The sequence below is a fragment of the Cyclopterus lumpus genome, chromosome 1, assembly GCF_009769545.1.
Source record: "Cyclopterus lumpus isolate fCycLum1 chromosome 1, fCycLum1.pri, whole genome shotgun sequence".
Taxonomy (NCBI): Eukaryota; Metazoa; Chordata; class Actinopteri; order Perciformes; family Cyclopteridae; genus Cyclopterus; species Cyclopterus lumpus.
Window position 1 is genome coordinate 5662461 of NC_046966.1, and position 19799 is coordinate 5682259.

The 19799-nt window shown below is 43.7% G+C and overlaps 3 protein-coding genes across 4 annotated transcripts; all 3 read left to right on the plus strand.

The window, feature by feature from the left end:
- Window positions 1-1922: 1922 nt before the first annotated feature.
- On the plus strand, window positions 1923-4971 carry fdx2 (ferredoxin 2). 2 transcript variants are annotated; one of them, XM_034545358.1, is made up of 5 exons: window positions 1923-2124; window positions 2397-2484; window positions 3399-3505; window positions 3587-3674; window positions 3767-4971. In XM_034545358.1, exons 1-5 carry the CDS (start codon window positions 1941-1943, stop codon window positions 3921-3923), a joined length of 624 nt encoding a protein of 207 aa, XP_034401249.1. In that variant the 5' UTR covers window positions 1923-1940; the 3' UTR covers window positions 3924-4971. The 2 variants fall into 2 exon arrangements, with proteins under 2 accessions (XP_034401249.1, XP_034401257.1); XM_034545366.1 differs by having other exon boundaries at window positions 2433-2484.
- A 1769-nt stretch (window positions 4972-6740) lies between these two features.
- On the plus strand, window positions 6741-11086 carry zglp1 (zinc finger GATA like protein 1). Its single transcript, XM_034538814.1, has 4 exons — window positions 6741-8042; window positions 8127-8239; window positions 9174-9276; window positions 10127-11086. The coding sequence occupies exons 1-4, from the start codon at window positions 6745-6747 to the stop codon at window positions 10257-10259; spliced, it is 1647 nt and encodes a 548-aa protein (XP_034394705.1). The 5' UTR covers window positions 6741-6744; the 3' UTR covers window positions 10260-11086.
- A 1325-nt stretch (window positions 11087-12411) lies between these two features.
- Window positions 12412-13299, plus strand: LOC117739359 (forkhead box protein D3-like). Its single transcript, XM_034545719.1, has one exon. The coding sequence runs from the start codon at window positions 12412-12414 to the stop codon at window positions 13297-13299; it is 888 nt and encodes a 295-aa protein (XP_034401610.1).
- Window positions 13300-19799: the final 6500 nt, after the last annotated feature.

Consider the following 19799-nt stretch of genomic DNA (forward strand, 5'->3'; position numbering starts at 1 on the left):
AAACGCTTTGTACCAGATGTAGCTAATAGCTAACTTCCATATCAGGGGGTAAAACACAGACCTCTCTTCCAGTTTTCAGATTAACAGGGAGTTTCTTTAAGTTTTCATTCTTCAGGTCTCCCCTCTTCACTGCAGCCTCACTGTGTGTTTGTGTGTTTGCCCCAAAATGAACGATATTGCCCACGTTCATCGTCAACAAGGCGTATCTGTGAAAAGGTTCAGTTCTGTCTTTGTAATCGGCAAAGGTAGGAAAAGTTCCATAACTAAAAATAACAATGGGCCCGCTGGTGGGATTGCATGGCACCCAGGGGACTGCTGGGAAAAGTTGTATTTTTCCATGTTGTATCTGTCCTTGGATACATAAAGTGTATACATACATACATGGCGTACTCTGGGGAGATTCACATACAACTGCTGAAAAGTCCTCACAGGCTGTTGCTGCTGGCCTCCGGATGAGCGACGTAGTTTAACTGTGTGTGTTTTACATTTGTATGCCTTTCCTTCAGAACTAAAGTACTTTAGTGGGAGTGGCTTTAAGGAAGTACGAGTGTGTACGTGGGGTTGTGTGAGTTATTGTACTGCCTAGTCTTAAGGGAGTGAGGGGGAGTGTAATCTGAAGGAACAGCTAGGGGCCACTTCATATCCAAGTCAAGCGTTAAACAACCTCCACCCACCACACCCCTGTACACACACATGCACACACACACACACAGACACACACACACACACACACCTGCATGGTCCCAGGACTGGAGGGCCCGATGATATACGAAGTGCTCTAAATTCACAGACTTTGCAGACACACAGGTAACTGTCCCTTGACACTCATCCTGCGCAGGTGTGTATGTGTGTGTGTGTGTTTAAGAGAGAGTACATATATGAAAGTCTAAAAGTGTTTCATTATGTGGATTTGGAGTATATAAAGTGTAATAATCTGTATGCCAGTGAGTTGACTCCCAGCACTCCCTATAAAATAAAAAACTAGACCTGAGAGTGCCCCATTTACTCTTTATTACCATGGAAAGAACCTCTGAATCCAGATGCGGGGTTATAGTATGCATCTTAAACCCCACTTTAAGAGTGGTTTTCTCCCAAAGCACAGATCATTATGAGTCACTGAAGGAAAGATAAGAAACGACACAAAATATATAGTGCTATTATATTATAGCGCACCAGCGTTTATAAATCACTTCTCAGATATCAACACAGTGCTCCTCAGTGGGAGATTTACTACTCTGTCGAGAGATTATAAATTTAGTAGCTTCGTTTTTCTTTTTGAGGATTACTTCTCTCCAAGTGGATGTCAAGGGCAGGGAGGTAGAGAAAGAGAGAGAAAACAGAGTGTGTGAGCGCTTCACCCGCCTCCAGTCATAACATCACTTCTCTGTCTTCACACGCCAGTGGTTTCAGACATACAAAACAGTTTTGCCAGCCTGCATTTGATTTCTTATCAAACTTCTTCTTCCTCTACAGCACACATAAACATGGCAGAACGTGTGATTTTGGCGAGTATGGAGCTGAACAGTGAATGAGACTTTGTGGAAATATAACATGTTGTATTTTGATTCTTTTGATCTTTAACAGGCTTAGCCTGGTCTGAGATGCAAGTGGAAAGTACAGTAGCACCAATGTCATGCTAATGTCAGGTTTTGTGTGTAAAAAGTAACCACTAACTAAAGCTGTCAGATTAATGCAGTGGAATAAAATGTAGAACATGAACCTGTACACAAAGCCGTTAAGATGAGCCCCATAATAACCAGCTACAACATAAAGTAAGTAAGTGTTCAGGGTCTGACGTCTTCAGCCACTATTCACACACCTGTCCGTGAAGCAGCAGCGCCCTCTGCTGTCGGAGCAGTGTATGACAGCAGCGACGACAGCCCAAACAACAGCGCTCTTTTCCCATTGGCCATCTTCGTTCTCGTGACCAAAACAGAAACATGGCGGCCGCGGCTGTCCGGTCGAGCATGGGGCTGACTTTGAGGCTTTCTCGAGCGTTACCGGACTGCAGCAACTGTCCCTTTCACCGGTCAAACGGCTGTGTCAGCGGCGTGAGTAATTTACAAAGGAGGGGCTCATTTGATAGCTTTCGGACCATAAATCGACACTTGCAGACGAGTAAAGGTGAGTGGTGCAGTTTGCTAACACGTTTAGCCCCATTCAGTCCTCCGACTGTTTGTGTACAATACGCCTGAAAAAGTAACTATTTTTTCCCATTCAAGTTTGTAGGCTTGTGTAGGCCAGTGGAGTTTGGGTGGCAGGTGGTCGACTGATATCAGCGGTCAGGGTCGAAAGTCCGCTTAATAGCACTTGTGTAACTTGACATCAACATACCCAGATGGGGTTGTGACGCGCAACAAGTGAAACATCCACCCTGATGTCACCTCTTTCCCCAGAAACACTCACAGTCCCGCTGCTGTTTGTTTTTAAAGGTCTGTACCACGGCGAGGAGGGCCGCTCCAATGCAGAGGACCCTGACGATGTGTAAGTGTACTGGGGACTTTTTAAACATTGTTGTTATTGTGAATTAATACGGTGTTCTCAGTTGGTGTTAATCGAGGCACACGTTGTACTTAAAAGCATCGACACTGTGAAGTTCAAGTCGGTGGAGGCTACATTTAGTCCACATTGAAAGATACCTTAATTGCTGAGTCATGCTAAATGTGCAATTTATAAAAATAAATGTCTGGACCACATCCTAAACATGGACCGTCACTGAACCAGAGCTACTGTAAACCAGCAGCCTGCTAGAATGCAGGTGTTGCCCTCAAGACACATTTCCCCCCAGAAAGTATTATTTTGAGGGTACACATTAGTACAGTTTGTAGTGCAACATTTAATTCTTCATACAAAATGTGTGGGTCATCCATTAACAGGGCTTGCGTTTTTTTATTCCCGGCTTCTCTTGTCCACCTGTCAGTGACCTTCAGCGGTGACCCTGAACTATAGTGGGACTTTGTCCTGCTGAGGATGAAAAATGCTTTGTAAATGCAGTGCATTCACAAAATACTAATATTATTTAATGTGCGTTTAATATCGAAAGACTAGCCCCGTAAAACCGGTCGGGCTCTGCACTGTTTTATTGACGAGAGGATTTGGGATAGTGGGAAAAGGTTTGTGCTCTTTAATTATGGCTTCTCATTAAGCTCATTGGATCCAAAGTAAACGTCACAAGAAGTCTGTGTTTTAGTTTTTCTTCTTCTTGTGACACTGATGAATACTGACCTAATTCAACCAGTTTCCCGTACACGTCGTTCCTCTACTGTCTTTATTTTGTAAGCAGTAAAAGGGTATAATGGTGGATTAAACTTCTTCAAAACATTGCCAGATGAACTCAAATGTATGATTTTTTTTGGAGGGGGCTGAATTGTTTATTTTTTAACCCGCTGCTGTTTTAGGGTGAACGTGGTGTATGTAGATCGGTCAGGCCAGAGGATTCCGGTGAAGGCCAAAGTGGGAGATAATGTCATGTATCTGGCTCAGAGGCATGGAATCGAACTGGAAGGTGAGCGCTTGCAGTTAAATATTGAATTGAAGCGCGACTAAGATGTTTATTGCTCATTCTTTGTGCGTCTCTTTCGTTTAGGATCGTGTGAGGCCTCGCTGGCCTGCTCAACGTGTCACGTCTATGTGAACTCCTCCCATTTCGACAAGCTGGCAGAGCCTGATGAGAGGTAGGTCTGCTACACATGATGGCTTACTTAACCGCAGACAGGTTTAGAGGGAGATCGCTGCAAATGTGTGACGCATATCTTGGCGTTCTCAGGGAGGATGACATGCTGGACATGGCGCCCATGCTTCAGGAGAACTCCCGGCTGGGATGCCAGATCATTCTCAAGCCGGAGCTCGAAGGCATTGAGCTCACCTTGCCCAAAGTCACCAGGAACTTCTACGTGGACGGCCATGTGCCAAAACCTCACTGAGAAGAGGAGTGGGTGCAGAGAGTTGGAGAAAAAACACGAGGGGGGGAGGTGACGCCGTGCGTGCTGGTTGAGTGAGAGAGGGGTGGGTGACCACAGGGAAATGCACGGCTAGGATAGTAAAAGGTCCGCAGCAACTCCCAAGACTTCTTCCGGACTGACAATTCCCAGTTTACCATCCACCGCACATGCCTGCAGGTGACATCGAGCAGAGTCAGACAATATTTGAGTCTCACTAAAGGTGAAATCAATGAAAACATAAAAACTGTCGTTTAACAGACGATATATTTATTTATGCAGAGTGTCCTCAGGCCAGCAACGAGACACCATTCAATCCCCCAAACTGCTTTGCTAAAACATTAGACAATTCAAGACACGTATCACGTCTGTCTTCTACATTGCAGAGCAATATTCAACAAAGGTCATCTTTGTGCCGTTCAATGGAACATTCCTCGTTAGAGCTCGTATACGCACAAGTATTACAAGGTGTCCTCAGTCATTTACGCTCTTGATTCACTTGTTGGATATGATATGCATTTAGTTCCATTTATATTTACCTGTGTTGTTGCTGGCTTATCAATATGTACAGACTGACTAAAATGTAGCCCCAAGTCATAGGCCTCTAAAATATGTTTTGTTCTCTGCATCATACTGAAGCCACATTCAGAGGAAGAAGAAGCCATTTATCACAAGACGAGCGTCGCTTGATGCTGAAAGAGTCGGCTCACAAAGTAAACTCGAATTTAAAGTAACAAAAAGACACAAACTAAACATTTCACTCACTCACATGAACACTGCAAAACATTTGTAGGCAAATTGTCTTTCGAGTGGCAGATGGAAAAAGCATTTGAAAGCACTTCCTCTCAGCTTCAGGTGCGCTTTGATCCAGAGCAGAATGGAGCTGGTGGGCTTAACGTTACCACGGAATGAGTATACCACATCTACCCTTTACTTGGTAAAGTCTACTGTACTTGTCCTTAAGTCAACTGTGTATAACATGCGTTGGAAATGACAAATGTGAAGTTGTGCAATAAAATGTTTTTAAACGTAATTATTTCTTTTTACACTGCCCTCATTAACCAGCAACCTCAAACGCGACACGGACTCAAAGGGGGACACTAATTATGTCTCCATTGCACTCAAACAATCGAAGCTAACTGCATAATTAGCGGGCGGCTTTAAGAAAGTATCTGAAACATTAGCATCGACCAAGTGAAACTGGAGCTGCTCGCGCACAAGACTTTTATTCCCCAGCTGGTGTAATCTAGTAAACCAAAAACACCCGCGTGACAACTCCTGGTCCGAAACACGCCCCCGGTCATAGCGACCGGCACCAGCGGCGTCAGCTCCCAAGTAAAGTCGGCGTACTTCGACAATTAGTCGATGATCAATTCGCGGATCCAAGGTGAGCATCGACGGCAGTGCACGGCCGATCTGGGTGGACGGTGACCACATGTTGTACCTGTTGTGTTCAGGCCCCAACTGTGAAAGAGGCGGTTCGCCACAGAGGCCATGACAGGTCAACAATAGATAAAGACGAGCATACTGCCAGTTGTTAGATCATAGTTAATGCATCAGAACATGCAATCGTTGGACTTACAGGCCGGTCCGACTGTAAGCCAGCAGACTGCATGCTTCAGAGTGCCCAGTTAATACATTAAATCAGATCATTCGCTAAAAATGGAGTCCACTGACTGACACACTAGATTTTGTTTTGTTTTTTTTGTAGTCCGAAAACATGGAGGCCTCCGTGAACTAATAGCCGTCCGATGCAGCTATGAGAGAATGAAATCACATGAATGTACAGTCATAGTTTCCCAGCTTGTCAGTACTGACGTGTGTCCATCCCACGTGTGTCCATCCCACGTGTGTCCATCCCATCCGCCTCTGCGCTCGCGACAGTCGAACTCTGCGAAAACCGCGAAAGTGACGATGGAACGAAAGCGCTACATTAGTTCTCTAGAACGCGTTCGAACTGCCGCGCGGCGCTTTGTTACACTTCTTCCGGTGAGTTACGGATAAGTTACAACTTGATAAAAAAAAATAATACATATTTCTCCAGTCAGACGGCTTCGTGGCACGTCATATTTTCAAGGGGAAAAAAAAAAAATGACAGCTCGGCCTTGTTAGGCTTTTAAATAACAAGGTGACAGTGACGTTAGCCGATTCCCGTTAGCCCATGTCGGGTCTTAGGCTAATAATGTGAGCCTAATTACACATTTCAAGAAAAGTGTTCATGTTTTTAATAAGCCGACATCACTTTCAGTTTGTAAAACAAACATGTTAGACAGTGCAGTACGACTAGCTTCTCTGCGTTCACGGTGGTGTTTGCCAACACCAGTAGCTCGTGTAATTAGCTCAGCTGTAGGAGATGTGGCCGTCCTTATAGTACAAAGTGTTGTAATAGTCTCACGTTGTGCCCATGTTTTAAATCCCCGTCCCTCTAGAATAGCGGTTCCTAGCCTTTGACACTTGAGACGTCTAAATACGAAGCAATATTTACTGGCCGCTTCTCCTCACGTGTCCTATGGTGGGCGGTTCAATTGAATTCAACAATTTATTTGAAAGACATTTAGTAACCGGAAGCGGTGAAACAATACACCACAACAAAGCAATGATTAGAAAAATATCAGAAATATAAAAATTAAAATAAACAATTCTGTGGGGCAAGATAACTTTTTTTAAATTTTATTTATGTCATCATTTATTTTATTATTTTCCACCTTGCTAAACAACCCCTGAGAACCCCCCCCCCCCCCCCTCCAGGTTGGGAACTACTGTTCATAAAAGTTGTTTGTTTTTATGCAACAGGCGCCTCCGCAACATGAGCACAGGGCCTAGGAAACAGGCTGCCTTCATCCAGGGAAACCAGAGCACGATTGAACATGGTGCTTCTCACTCAGCGCTCTTCTACCTTTTCCAAGAAGTTTCCAAGCTGGCATCTCCCGTTCACCACGGCTTCCTGGACACAAATCCGCCCTCCGCATGGCTACACGAGACTTCTAGACATGCTCCTCTCATAGTCGAAAAAAAGGAAGAGGATGGACATCTGTTTAAAATCTCTAATGGTTCCTGCCAGTATAGTTTGTCACCTTATAAACGGATGAAAAGGGTGAAGGAGGAGAGTCACAGCAGCAAGGTCACAACTGTGGTTGAGCCGCATCCTAAATGCAACAGCCCCTGGAAAGCACTGAGTCTGATCAATCTGCAGTGTGAGAGGCTCCTCTATCAAGGAGATGTGGAATCAGAACCAAGTTTACTATCATCTACCACAACATTAGGCCATTCAATAGACAAATCATCGACTGTCACAACAGATGTAATGGATCAGGGAGTCGGCGGTGTAAGCGTTGAATGCACTCTGAGACCATCCCTTCTTATCTGCGAGAGGCAAGAAATCCCAGCCTGTCTTGCGGAAGGTGTGAGAGGGAACTGCAGAGCCAGAAGTTATAAACCACAGTGCCGTGTGAACGACTCCAAGGTGGGCTGCTGTGTTCAGTCACAGGCGGCCGAAAATGTTTCATTGCTCAATGTTGACAGAAAATGTGAGTGTAACCAGGAGTGTAAGAAGGTCTCTTCTGAACAAGATATTTTGCATGCATCCATCTCTGAAAAGTTTTTTCCACAAACGCACGTCCCCTATGCATTCCTTGATGCCCAGCTGACTTTTAATTCAAATAAAGATGCAAATGTGGCTCTGTCAATGCCAGCACTGGACCACAATTCAAACCTTGCTTTGACTGCACAGCCCCCGTGTGACACTCAGCTCCCCCCTCCGAACCCCATCCTGCCTCCGCGATCAGCATCGCTTTTATTTGGCACTACAGAGAAGAGTCAGTCCCTCGCAAAAAGAGATGACAAAATTGCATCATCAGAACCAGAATGTACAAACCCCTCACCGTCTGCCACATCAAAAACGCAACAGAGGCCACTACAAAACGGGGAAATTGCGTCTCCATCTCCACAGCGGTGGAGAACCAAGACTCCAAGAAAACAACCTCATCCCAGGCGCAGTGCGGATATCCAGGACCCAGACTTCCAGGGAGTGACGTTCAGGATGGACAGAGAGCTGCAGGACGACAACAGGGAACAGTGTCGGCTACTCATAACTTCAAACTACAGGTAGTGATGGATTCATTACATGGGCATTTAGATAAATGTTGACGAATACTTGAGTGCCAGCTAGTTAATTGGTGTCTGCTGCAGCAAGGAGCTCCGCAGGAGTGTGAGGAAGCCGAGGCTGAGAAAGCGGACGTCCCAGAAATCCAGTAAAACCAGCAGCTCTGATGAGGATAGTTACCTGACATCCAGCGTTTCGAGTGAGTAACACTGCGCTGGTCTGTGAAGCCGATGTCAGTTTATATATTTACTGGCTCCCTAGGCAGTAATGTGGAGCCCCTGCAATTTAAACGGCTAATTTCATTGATAAAATATAGATTAATCAATTTCATTCACAGTATAGAGTCACATTTGTTTCATAACGTTTTAAAATCTGTATGACACACAACACTGTCACTCTAAGCCCCTCAAATCAGATAAGAAACAATTTTATTAAAAAGGATAAAAGAAAACTCACATAATGAAACTTAACATCATATATATTAATAACTAAATCATTATACATTAATTAAATCAATGTATAATTATTATACTTTCAGAAACATGTTCTAATATAATGTGATTAAAATGAATGCATCAATAACATTACACTTAAAAATAAGCAGGTAGTTTGTATTTGCGCGTACTGTTCTTTTTCTCCACTAGAGGGCGCCCCCACATCAAACCATGTGACTTGACGTGACATTCAGGACAGCTAGTGCACATTTATTTGGGGAAACTATTATTTAACATCCTAAGACAATGAGTATCAACTACTTCCCTTAAAACCAAGAAACAGAATATAAATTTAAACTTTTCATTTTGACAGCTGTGCAGCCAATGCTTTGACTCGCTGTATTTCATTTCACACCATTTCAGGGATGTAGCATCTCTCCTTGCTCACACTGTTTTAATATAACAAACCCTCACTATTGGAAATGTACATATGCTTTGAACACGTTTGTATCTCCAGCCTTTAGAGACCAGCCAAGACTCTTCTGTGACTCGATACAGATATACAGCCTCGATTTACAGCAACTACGTTTGCAACACAAGCCTTTATTTTTGATAGAAGCTGTTGCTGGAAAAGCGATTTGTATGTACACAGAGTTCAAACTGACCATAACACTAACTATAGGACATTTTTTCTTTCAGTTTCAAAAGAGGGTAAAGTGTGTGCATCATGCTGCACCAGGAAGACCCCCATGTGGAGGGATGCAGAGGACGGGACCCCACTCTGTAATGCCTGTGGAATAAGGTAGCTCATTGTAACACTGAAGGCTGCTTTAAAAACATCCATGAAGTACGAGGGCATATCTATTAGATCCCTAGAGCCACATTTCAATTTAATGGATTGAGTCTTAGCTTTTATGCAGACATTCAGAAAATATACTTTTTCCACAGTTTGATTTTCTATATTGGCTGTAACATTGAGGTCCCTAATGAAGATTGATTATCCAAGTTAATTAGAAATGATATCATCCAAAATGTAATAACCTAGAACGTAGGAATAATTATATGTATAACTGTATCCAAATATTGACATATGTTTCAGTTCATTCTGCCTATTAACAGTTATCCGTAACAATAATTCCAATGATTAGAAACGACTCAATAGGTAACCAAGGAGACATAGACAGCCACAAATGCAGAAATGGACTGTTGTTTTCAAGCACAACACTTAAACAGCTGTTATTGGCTCATTGTCACCACTGTGTTTCGTTAGCGAAAAGCTGAAATCAAATATGTTTTACTTCCCTACAGTTCCTTATTTTTTTTTCCTTAATTTTTACTTTAGTGTTGAAGTGTATCAAAGTAAATGTAAAAACCTTAATACACTTTACTGCTTACATAAGATACATGCAGCATATTTTGCAACAAAGAATCCAAGGAAGACTATATGAAACAATTTATAATATAATGTTAAATTTGCTTCTGAAAAGAGGAACGATGCAATGCTGAATCTGTGTGCCACTGATCCCAGGTGCACAATCTTAAATGTGCTCTCTATCATAGATAATACATGTGATTATACGTGTCATGGATAAAATACGCACTAACAAAAGAGGTTAATCGCTACTGTATTTTTTCTGTCTTGACTTTTGAAGGTATAAGAAGTACAGAGTGCGCTGTGTCAAATGCTGGCATATCCCCAGGAAAGAGGGCAACTCCAACTCGTGCTGCCTCAAGTGTGGAAACTTTGTGAGGCTGACCTCAGCTCAGCGGAAACACAACGCCTAGAGAGACACACTCGGAGCAAAGGCTTTTGCATCCACACGTGACAAAGCTCTACACGCATTTGCACACAACAGTCCAAGACTACACTCTCTGCTCCCGTACTTCTTTGTCCTCTACCGGGAATGCAAACATAGAGGAGCAGCACCAGCTTCTTACTTGACTCAGTATTTAAATTAGTGTCACTGTGACACTGTTGTACCTCAGGAAATGGCACTAACTTCATGTTGGCTCTATGGCCACTCTTAAGATGCTGTATACACCAGGGAACAACATAAAAAGAAGAAGAAAAAAACTTCAAAAATTGAGGACCTCTGAAAAAAACGACCTGTAATTGAATGTTTACAGCACTGATCGGTCCATTTGTGCTCAAACCTGTTTGTAGCATCTGTGACAGGATTTATAAAGCGTTCCTGTTGCATTCATGGCATCCTGAAGGGATAAGAAGTGGACACATTCAGTGGAAAATGTTTTTCTCATCTGAATAGCTCCAGCGTTACTTTGGCCGCAGCAGAAAGTTATTTTTGCGCAGAACCACGAACTGCAACCTGAGCTCAGTGCTGCGTTCACTGTCATCAACTGCAGAACGATTCACTTCTCAGGACCTTTCGACAGCAAGGCTGTCTGCTATTTCTATGGATAGATAGATAGATTTGCATGCGTTAAATTAAGTTATTTGTCGTCTTTTGTCATTGATTCTAATTGTGGTTTGTTTGGGGGTTTTTATGGTTCATTTGGGTTGCTGCCGGTTTAAATTGGTGCACGGATTTCCTCATTATTGCTGTTTTGTGTGATAAGAATGTAAATAGATGGTCTGTGTGTGTGTTGTGTGTTGTGTGTGTGTTTGTGTGTGTGTTGCAGGGGCTCGGTCTGTATTAAATTCTGTATGAAACATCCGATTTGTTTCCTGGTTATTTATCTCAATATAAATCCCCTGCGAAAAAGTGCAATGATTATAAAATAGTTTGAGAGCATTAAACGTGAGAGGTTCAGGGAAGAATTGTTCATTAATGAGACTTCCCACAGTTCCTTCGGCCCTCCCTGCAGTGGAGGCCCATTTGCCAAGTGGGTGGCCGCACATGAATTGATACAGTGCAGCTATTATTTCCAAACGGATTACGTCTTCATCTCACGTGAACACAGCCAGAGTTGCCTCTGTCACCGCGTGCCAGACCATCCTGCAACGAGCAACGGCGAAGGAAATGAGCGCCGTGTACGCCAAGAGCATAAAAGCTGGAATCGAGCTAAACATATTTCAATCCAGAGACCTGCTGTATGCACTTAAATACCCCACTAAACCTTAATGAATGATCAAGCCGGTGAAGTGCAATACAATAAAGACATAGATGTAAAACAAATTAATAAATCAGATGTAGACTGGCACATTTGAAAAGAAGTGTTATGCAGCTGGTCTGTTTTCAGTCCTTGTTTCGCTTTTCTTTTTAAACTCAGACATTGAGATTAATAGAGGAAGGAGTGGGACATGATTTTACCTATTATTTTAAATATTCAGGACTGAATTGGCTGATAATCAGTCTCCCTCAATTGATGACAGATCTTCACCAATGATGATGTTCTCAACTTGTTTTAAAGCTGGCATTGATGTACATGCATTTGTGTTTTTGCATTTGTTTCTCCGATTTGTATTCATTTATCTATCTATTTTATTTGGTTAATGCTGCTTATTCTGACGTCTGTGTGTGTGTGTGTGTGTGTGTGTTCTATGTTTGGAGTGACTGCAAGACCAATTCCCCCCTGCTGAGAGTCTGGATTTAAACTGATCCACAATAAGACTAGAAGACAGTCCAAAGCAAATCCTGTTTACGTGATAATTGTGTAAGAAAAGTGACTTTGTGATGTTTGAGATCAGTGGATATGTTGTGATGTCTTCTGCAATATTCAGTAACTCTCTATAGTTTAAACCTTTGGGCTGCAAAGCTCCGTGTGTCAGATCTGCACCCGCTGTTTGATGAAGACGGACTGCTTGCAAGAGGAGGAGGAGGAGGAAGAGGAGGAGGAGAAGGTTTAGAATGGGAGGCCAGAGCAGTCTTAAGATGCAGTCCGATGACAATGAAAGGGGAGTAGGGGATCTGCGCCCGTTCTGGCTAGATCAGCGCATGTGTTTGGGGCCGCCGTGCCACCGGACACACTTCGGACCATGACCTTGGACCGCAAAGTCATGAGGGAGACGGGCGCCGGGGAGGACGTGGACCACGCAGAGTTCTCACTGACAAACACGCGCACTCCCGATGTCGAGCGACGCGCTTCGCCCTTCACTGACGTGCGGGAGGAGGGACACTTTGCGCTGCGGCTGCAGGAGGGTCCCGAGAGGGTGGCCTTCTCGGCGAAGCCCCCGTATTCCTACATCGCTCTCATCACCATGGCGATCCTTCAGAGCCCGAAGAAGAGACTCGCCCTCAGCGAGATTTGCGACTTCATCAGCCGGCGCTTCGCGTACTATCGGGAGAAGTTCCCCGCGTGGCAGAACTCCATCCGTCACAACTTGTCCCTGAACGACTGCTTTGTCAAAATGCCCCGGGAGCCCGGCAATCCCGGCAAGGGCAATTATTGGACCCTGGACCCGATGTCAGCCGGCATGTTTGAAAACGGGAGTTTTCTTCGCCGGAGGAAACGCTTCAAGCGGCCACATTTCTTTTTGAAGGACTCCAGGGCGAAGGAGCGCGGCCCGGTGCCCGTGTTCCCTCTCCTCGGAGCGCACAGGATGAGCTACTGCCCCCTCCAGGGTCCCGGTTTGTACCACGACCTGGGATTAAGGAGTCGGTTAAGTTCGCACAGCAGTCCCGGCGTCCCACCTGTAAGCAGCATCATACCCGCACTCACCTCGCTCCTCTCCAAGGACGCGCCCTCGTGGCTCACGGTTGAGCGCTGCGGCCCGGGACGCTGCGCCGCGGCGCCCTCTCTGCCTCCGGGCTGCTCGCTCGTGTCTCCCGTCTCGCTGCACGGACTGGTTCCCAGCTACCCGGTTTCTCAGTTGTCCAGTTCCCCCACCGGGATCCTAAAAGTGTCGTCTAATTTATTTATGTAATGTTGTGATGGCCGACTGTCTCGATGAATCTTCTTGCCTGCAAGTCTGAGAATAAACCCACATGATGTACAAATGTGCCATTTAAAAAAAAATGTTTTAATGATGTGATGATGGTGTAAGCGTGCAAACAGGCCACCATATGCATATCTGTTTCTGAATGTACTGTACAGTTTTAAAATATGTTTGGAATAAAACCTGATTCAATTGTGTGCAATCAAAAAGCAAAACACAACCTCTTTATTAACATTTTTGAGTGGCTGTTTGGTTTTTATTTTTTCTCTTTTCTTTTGACAAAATATAAGATAATGTTTGCACGAAATGAAGAACACAAAAAAGAAGAAAAGTTTAAAAAAAATATATATATATATATATATATAATTTCTTAAAATAATTGCGTACATTTAATTATATAAAACAACGATAATAACACCAAATCATTTTGGGGCAAAGGATAGCGTTTTATAAATAAAATAATAGGGCTATTATAATAAATAAAAAGTAGCAGCCTGTCTAGCTCCTGTGTTCATCTCATCCGATAGGCCTTTACAGATTTGCACAAACAAATAAATTGCGTTTATTTCGCTGTTGTGTAAACACGAGAGATCACAACGTTTCTGAGATCTCTCCCTCCGTTGTTCGCTGCCTGTCCGTTTGTGAAGAAGTGATGCTTAAATCAGTCATTGAGCCTCTGCAGCCCGAACAAGAGCGTAGAGTTCAGCATGAATATCAAACGCACCTGTTCATCTGCTCGTCGGCTTTATTACGTTCACGCTGCCGTTTGCTCGGTTTTATGTGGAAACGCAGCGGCACAAGTGTGCAGGAGGTTTCAGGCCGTTCAGTAAAAACACCACAATACCCTGTGAGAGGCAACACGTAAACATTATCATGGACCTTTCTTTTAGAGGTGAATGTGTGTGTGTATTATCAACATTTTAATATAGCTTTAAGTGGAGCTTTGTCCATATAAATGCATAAATGTCATTCATATATGATTTTTTATTGTATTAGCTATTTGTGAATGAGGTGAGGGACTTGAGAAAAAATTAGGCGACAACATTTGTGTTCATAAAAAGAGTTGATCTGTGTGTTTAAGAGATTATAGATGGTGTAAGCCAGTGGTTCCCAAAGTGGGGGTCGCGACCCCTAGGGGGGTCGCGGTGGTACTACAGGGGGGTCGCGGCTTCATCACCAACCCACACACACAGACGCACACATACACCGGTAAAACAATATAAAATAACCGACGTGACATGCACTGTGTTCCAACCACGCCACCAGAGCGGCTCATGTCACAGACCGACTGTGGCAAAACCAGCGAGAGCGAGAGAGCGAGCGCGCGCCCGAACGAGAGAGAGACACACAGCGACACGGAGCGAGAAAGATACGGAGCGACAGAGAAAGATAAAGATAAGAGAAGGAAGTATGTACAAACATGGACAGATTTGTGACTGGTCTAAAGCGCAAATCCGATGGAACTTCTGTTACAGCCGCAACAGGCGACGCGACCACCTCGACAACGCCTCAAACTAAGGTAAAGGCAAGGAAATATAGCGAGGCATATCTGTCTCTGGGCTTCACTATTGTCGGTCAGGATGAGAGACCCCAGTGGGTTTTGTGTCTTAAAATACTGGCGGCAGAGAGCATGAAGCCCACTAAATTAAAAAGACACCTGAAAACCCACCACCCCGAACATATTAACAAGCACCTTGAGTTTTCTATTTTTTTTCCCCAGTTAAACAAACTGAAGAATAAACTGTGAAGTGATATGTACTTATTTTAGAAAGAAATACAAATATTTTATACAGTTCATGCATTATAATTCAATTCATTAAAAACCAAGACAAATTTGGGGTCGGGTTGCGGGGGGGGGGGGCGGGGGGGGGCGGGGGGGGCGGGGGGTCGTCCAATGTTCCTATATCATCAAAGGGGGTCTTGACAGAAAAAGTTTGGGAACCACTGGTGTAAGCGGTTGCAACATTAATCAAAGCGGTGGAAACATAGTGACACTATCATGGGCAAATGATGAGAGATTAGCACAAATCTGTCATGATTGTTAATTATTGTCCAAGCCCCATTGATCCAAAGTAGCATTTTTTGTTTTGATTTAAAGTTTCACCTTTTTAATCTAAAATGTATAACACATGTGAAGGTGAATGGACATTTATTTCATGTCGTTTTACAATAAGATATTTTTTTCTTCATTATTCCTTTTCTCCAGTCCAGGAGAAGACTGATGGAGGACATCTCTCCCTGGATGTAGCTGCTGATGTGAGGGTGATGAGGCTCATGCCCACCACCTAAATAACCCCTCTGGGAGCAGTTTGCCTTTCCTGGCACTCTCGGACATATTTAAGTTATATTCAATTACTGCCCACAGTCCTGTTCTCCCTTTTGAAAAATAATGTGATCAGTGATGTGTGAGTCGGACTGCAGGAACTATGATGTATATTTTAAGAAAAGGGGTGGACCCCTCTCCAATCCCTAAAACCTGGCGTGGGCAGATGACAGAGATACTGTAGCAGAGCCACCCATGAGCTCATGATCCATCCTGTCTGTAGAATGAAAAAGGCTTTGTTGAACGACTGTAAAGAAAAAAGTATAACATGAAGACAAATAATAAGATTTTGCATTTATTTAAGTCAGAACTAACTTTTCATTGTTTCTTTTCCCATTTACTGCCGAAAATGGAATACAAAAGGGCAGGTAAAAAAGTGTAACATTTCCACGAGAGGCCAAGACAACAGTCCAGCTTATTTCCACTGACCACGTTCATAGTTGCTCAATAGATCATCGGCTCTCTTTACGACTTGTGGATGGAAGAATTATCGGGGAAAATGCACGTGATTGAGGTCAACATTTTGAGTAGGACAATGAGACAATTGCAGAAATAGTCACATTTTCTGACACTGACAGGGGCCGACGCAGAGAGCTGGAGGCATGACGTGTTTTTTTGATGAAGGGACATTTGGTTCCAATTAATCTTTCTGTATTCTCCTGTATTGCTCCGGGCATTTGTGCTGTTTTCTTTCTTGGCCTGCGGCCTAGCTCTAAGTCCTAAGAGGCTGTGCTTAGACATGGCCGGATGCTATAAATACTTGAGGCTTAATGCTTAATGCAGAGTACAGCCGAGGCTGATGGCAATGTTGTTATCTTTGCAGGTATTTAGTCATAAACCAAAGTATTGGACACATTTAAATGTTGAGTCGATGATGGCATCCAGAACAGGTTATTACAATTCATATGAACACATAACAGCAACACTTCAAGAGCAATCTGTCTATAGTTGAGGCGCTAGAGGAGAAATCAGATGTTAGGAACTATGACTTTTATGAAAATCCATCCAGTGGTAGCTCAGATTACGGAGTCTGGACAGATGTGGACCGACCAACAGGCAGACTGACATTTCCATCCCTAGAGGAAAGGCTAAAAACAATACATCAATAAAAACAGCTATAACATACAACAGTCCGGATCTCAGTTTACATGTTAAAGCCTGTAGCTTGTTCCTGTTAGGTAGTCCTGAGTAACTGAGACCATGAGCCGCTCTTAAACACAGCATCAATGGCCGTGAGCATTTCCCGGAGAAATATTGCACCTCTTTGGGGTTTTTTTCTTTACAGTGCAAATAAGGGGCCAGAGTTTTCCAAAGTGTATAGCTCAGATTAAAATCCTTTAACAAAAGAAAAGATGCCACTACTCCTCTGTGGGTGGGAATGGAAACTCCTCCTCCACTGTCTGGCATCAATGTTCTGTCTTGATGATCTTATTCCTTAATTTGACTCGCCTGTTCCATAACACATGGCTCAAAGACATTTATTTAAAACTTGAGAAGAACATGTTTACATTGAGGAGGGCAATGGACGTTTGAGAGCATATGTTCTTTCTTTATTCTGCTTTCATTATTTTACTATAATTTTCCAATGCATTATTTAATTGTGTTGGTCTGATAGGGTTATTATGATCGAGGACAGCACAGCTGTGTGGCAGGAACTGCAGCAAATGACCAACTATATAAGGACAACCACTCGGGGTGTTGGCTTAGCGCTAATATGGCTATTATTTTTACAAGCTATAGTTATTAAAATAACGAAGCTAGCGGCTAACGTAGGGAATGTTGCATCGAGTTACAGTATCATTTGTTGAATGTGTATTGGGCGAAGTTGAATTAACGTAATCGTGATGTGATAACTTAAATCCAGAATCAACTCATAAAATTCCAAATCTCGGATTGTTGACAAGTATTTTGAAAGAAAGACAACTCTTAAGGGCCGTGAAGCGCTGTGCAGGATATGCTGCGACGTGTGCCGCCTTGCAGGCCGTAAATATCACAAATATCCTGCTTTCCTCTCCTCCTCCCTCCAAACCGCTCCTCCCTGCTGCTCTGTATCCACTCCTGCCTCCAGTGCTCATAAAAATAAAATGAAAAGAGCTGAGCTGACAGGTGCTGGAGACCCGAGCCAGAGGAACAAGAGTTGGAGGGATCATTAATGAGCTCTGGCTTGATAACTGGAATATTTACGGATCAAACAAATCAGTATATATTCTTAAAAAATATATATATAACCGCTGCCACTACATCCAAATCGGCTGGTTTGAACTGGGTTGTTTTGGTTTTAGCCAACACAAGTGGGAGACCTGAATCAGCAAAAACAAACATCTGCAAAGTGTTTTGATTTTGATCGAAACAAACACAGTTCTGCTCCCAGACACCCGCTGGCCGGACTGAACTTGGCGTGTGGGTATAGCGGGAAGGAATTGGCCCGCTCTGGATGAGTCTGCAGTCGCGGTTTGGGAGAAGTTTGAAGAAGTGGGGTGACTTGGAGGCTTTTCTGCTCTTTGTGTGTTGTGTTGTGTTGTGTGGTGTTGACAACCCTCCCATCTGAGCATGCAAGCTTGAAGGACCACCCTGGTTGACTCTCAACTCTCATAAAAGCTCACTCCCCTTCACCCTTGCTCTCTTTCCTCCGCTCACACGTGAGCTCGTGAACTTCTGTTTTCTTAGTTGGCTGCCATGTTATCTTTGTACCTTTTTCTGTCTGTGCTGTGTGCATCATGATAGTCCAGCAAGTTGTTCATGATGAACGCAGGGCTCCATGAAAATAACCATCACCCCTATATGTTGCAGTGAGTATCATTATACACTGATATACACTACATATATATCTTGTGGTGTCACACTCACTTTGTCATGTTCTGTCACATATAGACTCATCTCATTTCATCCTAGCTATGGGCTCCTCCTTTAACGTCAACCATCACTATTACATGTGGACAATATCGTGGTCTATTCAAAGTATTTAGAATTATTAATTACATTATATACAGTGTATTCAGTCCCCCCCCCCTCCCCAAACCCTCACTTTTTTCAGTTGTTGTAGCTATAAAAGGGGATTTTCCTTTTCATCAATCGACACAAAATGACCCCAACAACACAAAACAACAACTGGATGTTAAAGAGTTATTAAAGCCTCGAGTCTTCTTGCATATACGACGCAACAAACTTCCCAGAACAAAAGTTGATGATTTTTTTGGAGAACTTCACCAGAGCCGTGGCTCGCCATAGTCTCTGAGCCCTGCCGGCAGTTGCCTCGGCCTCAAGGCTCGGTTGTTCGCTCTGAGCATTGTAAGGCCTTACATGGACGGGTGAGCGCCTCTCCAGACCGTACCCAATCAGTTTCATTCACCTATCAAGGTGTAGACACATCTCAAAGATGATCAATAGAACGAGAAGGCACCTGGACGTCAAGCCTCACAGCAACGGGTGTTTTTATTCAATTTGGAAAAAAACTCTAAAACTCCTGTTTCCCTTTGTCATGATGCGGATATTGAGTCAAGAGGGAAAACATCATTTTAATGATTTTGGCACATGACTGCAAAATAACAACATTTGAAAATACGTGGCGGGGTCCGAAAATCACGATGAACAAAATGTCTGTTTCCTGTGCTCTTCAAATCGGTGATCCAACTAAAGATCCACATGAGGTCAAAGTGAGAACACGGGAACAACAATATGGAACCAATTTGCAGTACATCCCCCAGTGATTGACAACGTGCAACAGAAAGAAGGGAACGTGCAGGCCAGAGTCCTCCGTACGAGCTCAGCGCAGACCCCCTTTGAGCCGTAAACCCCGAGACGTTCACTCACACAGCAGAAGGCCTCGCTAAGTGGAGCGCCGTCAGCAAGCGCACAGGATTCACTGCAAAAACAATAGGAGTACGAAACAAGGGAGATGCACATGTGCGGAGAAGCGGACCCTTTCATAAAAAAGAAAAAAAGAAAAAGGCCCAGTTGAAAAACATGAAAGCTGAATACGTCCCGGCATATGGTTGCCAGATTTGTAGCAGATCTCCGATCCAAATACAAGCTTTCCTGCTTTTTGGGCGAGGGAGGATGAATGGGAGGGTTATTACAACGTGAGTTAAATTTCAGACAGTTAGTGAAGGGTGGTGTGTATGTGTATGTGTGTGTGTGTGTGTGTGTGTGTGTGTGTGTGTGTGTG